The 5180-nt window shown below is 55.0% G+C and overlaps 1 protein-coding gene across 1 annotated transcript in view; it reads right to left on the reverse strand.

Annotated features, from left to right (window-relative positions):
• PLXNA2 (plexin A2) overlaps positions 1-5180 on the reverse strand; it is a 132932-nt gene that overhangs the window by 54687 nt on the left and 73065 nt on the right. Inside the window, exons 4-5 of the mRNA XM_010001745.1 lie at positions 4015-4115; positions 553-591 (exon numbers count right to left, since the gene is read on the reverse strand). Coding sequence (XP_010000047.1) covers positions 553-591; positions 4015-4115 — 140 coding nt within the window. The remainder of the gene's footprint in view (positions 1-552; positions 592-4014; positions 4116-5180) is intronic.

The raw sequence follows: 5180 nt of genomic DNA on the forward strand, positions 1-5180 counted from the left end.
CCTCCCAACAGCCCCATGACAATTCAATGCCAAGTGCTGGGGGGCAGGGGGGCAGGCAGACCCCTGGGGGCACAGGAAGGGGCTGCAGCAGGACCAGCTGCCACGGGGTGCTGGGGGGCCTGGGGGGCAACAGCTGGGATGCTTCAGAGAGCCAGGCCTGAGCACAGCTCACACATGAGCTTTTTGGGAAACAAAGCCTTTCCTTTCAACAGCTAATGAAACCGGACCAAGAGAAATATGAGCTGAGGCCCAAGGGGAAGGGGAATTTGTTTCTGCCATCCCCACCCCCTGCTTCCCCGGCTCAGGTGGCCCCTTCCCTCCCCAGTCCCTCTGCGAGCCTGACTTCATGGGAAAACACTTGTGCCAAGGGGCAGAGAGAAAGGCTGGAGAATGGATTGGTCACTGTGATCCTGAAACACGCTGGAAATGCCTCTCACCCCTCACAGGTGCCCCCCTGCCTGCAGCACCTACCGGGAGGCTGTGCTGGGACACGGAGATGCTGCTGGGCCGCACGGTGAGGCTCATGGACCGGCTGATGCTGCCCGCAAAGCGGGTGAGCTCCTCCGCCCGCCGCTGTCCCGCGGGGAGCACCTGCCACACAGCACAGCACAGCTCAGGGACAGCACAGCTCACAGCACAGCTCACAGCACACCTCACAGCACACCAAGCACCCCGGAAGGTGTCCAACAGCACGAGGTGCCACAGCTGCTCAGGGACGAGCTACACAGGAGTGCAGAGCCTTGGTCAGGGAAAGGGGGAGTTACCAGCAGGACCAGGGGCTCTGTATCAGGCACAGACTGCAGGTGAGGACTAAAAGGGCACTGAAAAACACTCTTTGATGAGAGGAAAGACCAAGCACAAGTATCTCAGGAGCAATTCCCAGTCCTGCCTGCACTGGGACACAATCCAGAGCTGCTAAGTCCCACGTGCCAGCAGTGGCAGCGGGTGCAGGGTGAGCCAGACACTCTACCACTGCTTGGTGGGGCCCCTGCAAGCCATAAACCCATAACCTGCACGGGAACTAAACCATAAAGCAGTTACAGGCCATAACAGGATCATACCTCCATTCTAATTAAAACAAAAACAAATAGTTCATTAATAGTATTGTCCTAAAGCTGAGGAGTGTGGTAGGGCCAGGAACGGGATCCCCCGGTGGCTGCCGGCTGCTCCTCGCGTGCTGTGTGCTCCAGGATGGCTCCTTCTCCCTGTTTTTCTATTGCAGGTATCCTTGGAGTGAAGTTAATTTATGGATGGAAGAGCACCCACCAGGAAACCAAGAAAGAATTGTCTGTGTTTCAAACCAGAGCAGAGCCTGCAGCACAGTGCCAGCATCCTGCAGCCACTTTCCATTTCACGTCTTCTGGGGAAAATTCTTTTCTTCCAACCCCCCTCCCTGGGCACAGATGACACATTGGCCTTTTGGTGTTAATGGTCTTAATAAGCTATCAGCAAACTTCATCACTTTTCACTCATTGCTGCTCTTGGGCCTTATTTCAAATGGTGGCTCAAAGGTCAGAGGACGGAGGTGCTGTCAGCAGCCCCATGTGCCACCAGCAAGTTCCCTCCTGACAAACACTTGAGTGTCTGTGTTACCCGAAATAACAAGGTGCTGCTGTCAAAGTGCTTGTTTTCCTGGTTCCCTGTGGAGCAGCTTGGGTGGGCTCAGACATCCACAACCTCAGCAGAGGCTGTTTCTCCAGGTACATCCTGCTCTGTCCTGCTGCAAACCAGGGCTCTTTGAGCTGGAGTGGAGAACTTGCACCTTCCCTGCGAGGCCATTTGCTTTTGATTAAGAAACTAGAGTTGACACTTTCCTTTCCAAACCACCCCTGTGATCCCCAGCAAAAACTCTTGCTGTTCTCCTCACCCTCTTTTCTTCTTTTTTTCCTTTTTTTTTTTTTTCTTTTCTTTTTTTCTTTTTTTGGTATAATGGAGCTAAATATGAATGGTGCCAAAGGAAGAATTATTGAGGTTTAAGTGAATCTCTAAGATAGCTTTAAAGTGAGCTCTTGACTGGAGCCTTTATCTCATTGACTCGCTGGAATGGCTCTTTTTATCATACTATTTATGGCAACTGCCCTAACAGAGATAAATAGGTCTGTAGACAATAACACACTTGTAGAGAGCAGCATATGGAAGTCTTGCAGGTTGCAAATCCTCTGGGCTGAAGAGACTCTTTACAGTCTCCTTGAGGCTTCTGCTTGGTCCCAAGGAGCAATGTTTGCAGAGGAGGAGGATCAGAGGATCCTTCTTCTCACATGGAGAGGATGAACTTGAATGGTGAGCAGACCCCTGGCTGGAGTAGGAGGGCAGGCAGGGGCTGCTCAGCCACTGCCCAGCTGCTCCAGGGACCACTGGGCAAGCAGAGCAGTCCTGCAGAAGGACAAACATCTTTCCCTTCCTGCTGGTTTTTAACACTTTCTCAAATGTCTTCAAGCCCAGCACAAGGCACGTGCTGCCTATGGCCACTGACTCACCAACCACCTCTGTCAGGGCAGGAGTCACGGTCTGTTCCTGTGCCAGCTCCCAGATGGTTCCTCCTGGGTTCAGGGTCATCACTAGAGCTCCCCTGCCAGCCACGACCAACAGCTGCTCCACTGCTCACTGGCTGAACCCTCCCAGATAGCTCCTTCACGAGCACTGCTGCTGTCACTACACTCAGTTCTGGGTCAGCACACACCCGTAGACACACAGCACGTCCCCTTCCCTTGCTTCCTTGCCCCCTTACTGCCAAAGGCTGCAGGGGATTTTGTCCCAACCTCTGGAAAGGCACACTGGGGATGGCTGCCCCGAGAGAAGAGGCAAAGGGATGGAAATCACCTCCTTCTTACAAAGCTGCTGTGGCAGTACAGATTTTTTGACACAACTGCCCATATGGTGCCTTAGCCATAGGGCTGGACAGGCTGCTCTGAAAGGAAAAAAAGCTAAAAAAGATGCCCAGGGTGCGTGTGCCCCACGCTCGGTGCTGCTGGAGGGGCTGCTCGGCCAGTGCCCCAGCCCACCTGGAGCCTGCAGGATGCTCTGGGCCAGCACCTGCTCCACTTCTCTCACACCTCCCCAAGAGTGGCACCGACTCTGCAAAGCAGGCAGGCTGTGGGGAGCCCATCTGCACCCCAAAGCCCACAGGTCCGGATCCAGGCCGGATTTGTGGAGGAGCCTGTCACCCTTCACTCCCTCCCAGCACCTGCTGCCCAGGCACAGGGCCAAGCTCTGCTGTGGGGGCCCCTGAACTCTGCCTCCGCCCCGATTTCCATGCCCCTAGCAGTGCTGCTCTGCAAGCTGGCACACGGCCGGAGGGATTTCTATTCCTCTGCTCCAGCCTTTCCCCCCCCCCTCCTCCAATCTGCCTTTGCCTGGTGGTCCCTCTTCCGCCGTAGGAAGTGATGCTTAATGTGGAGGGGCAGAGAAAGGAAGGACACTAACACCTCCTGAATGCAGAGAGCACTTCCTGGAGCTCCCCTGAAATAGAACCAACCTTGAGCCCTTTGTGCCTGTTGGTGTGTGTGAGGGGCTGTCAGCTCCCAGCCTTGCACTGCCCGACCATGGCACACAGCACTTACATCTCCCCTCCCAAGGCATTTCACAGGGCTTGGTGCTGAAACACCTTTGAAAGTCCCACTCACATAACCAACCCTACTACTGTCTTTATAAATTCCTCATTAACTGGGAGCAACTCGTGGCTTGGACCAGCAGGAGTGTGCAAAACACGAGGCCTCTTCCTACCACTTTAAATTCTGCTTTCCTGTTATGTCCAAGGCACCTTCTCCACACACTGTGTGACCCACAGCTCCCAAAGAAGGATTTTTTCCCTTTACCTCTTTACAGAAGCTCAGGGATTTTCAATGGCATTCACACTGCAGCACAGGGAACATTCCCAGGAGAGAAAAATGGATGCAGGGAACTTCAACCTAATTCACTTTTGCAGAGATTGCACTGGAGGCACTTGGTGGCTTTGAAAGCTGCTTTTATCATCAGCACCAGCAGCTCCAAGGAAACAGCCAAGGCTGGACTTACGTGTGGTGGAGGGTGCACCAGCCACAGTGTGGGTCCCCCGAGCTCAGGCACTCCCCACAGGTCGTGTACTGCCCACAGGACTCCACGGGCACCCGGGACACCTGCAAGGGAAACAAACACACGGGCTCAGCACTCCCACCACACCATGGAGACCAAGCAGAGAGCAGCCCCAGGGTCCACTTCGACAGTTTGAGTCAAGCAACACATCCATGATTCACTAACTTAAATGATTTTTTTTCCAGCACCCCTGCAGAAGTCAGCCAGCAATAGGAAACACTGGGGGCCGAGTCATGAAGTCACTCAGTCCCTTGGGAGCAGCCGGGTCATGAATCAGGGTCTGCAGCTCAGCTGATCTCCTGGCGCCAGCTCACCAGGAACCCTCTGACCTCCCTGCCCAGTGAAGCTCCCAGGGGAAAAGCCATGTTCTCTCCTCCCTGATTTACAGTTTGCTGTTTTGCACTTGCCATGGGGGAAGCTGCTTCAGAGAGGGAAGCTGGCAGGGAATAAAATTCACTGGGACGTTGCAGGTCGGCAGCTTCTTTAGCCTCTGTGTGTATCTCGCTCCCTGCTCCTCCTTGGCCACCGAGCCTCTCCAGCACCAGTGTGGACTTGGTGGCCCCGGGCATGGCTCTGCCAGGAGCTGCCAGTCTCCCAGGCAGGAGATGCCAAAGGAGAAGAGAGGGAAGCACACGAGGGAACACCAGCCCAGCCCACTCCTGCAAACCCCTCTTGCACTGATCACACGTGTGAAAGGTGAGCACGATGCCGAGGTCCTGACCCGTTTATCAACCCTGAAAACCCCACAGGCTCCGAAGGGACACCAAGCTTTAACCATGGGTCACTGCACAACTCCAGTGAAGCAATCCCACTTTACCTTTCCAACCCACCCCTTCCCACCTCCAGCGGACACAGCACATTTGCACCTCCCACCCCAGCACTACCAGCGCTTCTTCCACTTCTTTTCCTTTCTGTTATCAAACACTGCAAATAATGATTACCAGCCCTGTCACAGCCACCCCACAGCCCCGGCTGCCCCCGGGGGCCCTGGGATGGGTGCCTGCAACTGCCTGAAAATGAACCCAAGCGCGGGCCCGGCGGGTGCTGCCGGTCAGGGCAGAGCCCAGCAGCTGGGCGCGGGGGGAAAGGCTCAGTGTCTCGCCACACAA

The sequence above is a fragment of the Chaetura pelagica genome, unplaced genomic scaffold, assembly GCF_000747805.2.
Source record: "Chaetura pelagica isolate M959 unplaced genomic scaffold, ChaPel_1.0 scaffold181, whole genome shotgun sequence".
In the NCBI taxonomy this organism is placed as follows: Eukaryota; Metazoa; Chordata; class Aves; order Apodiformes; family Apodidae; genus Chaetura; species Chaetura pelagica.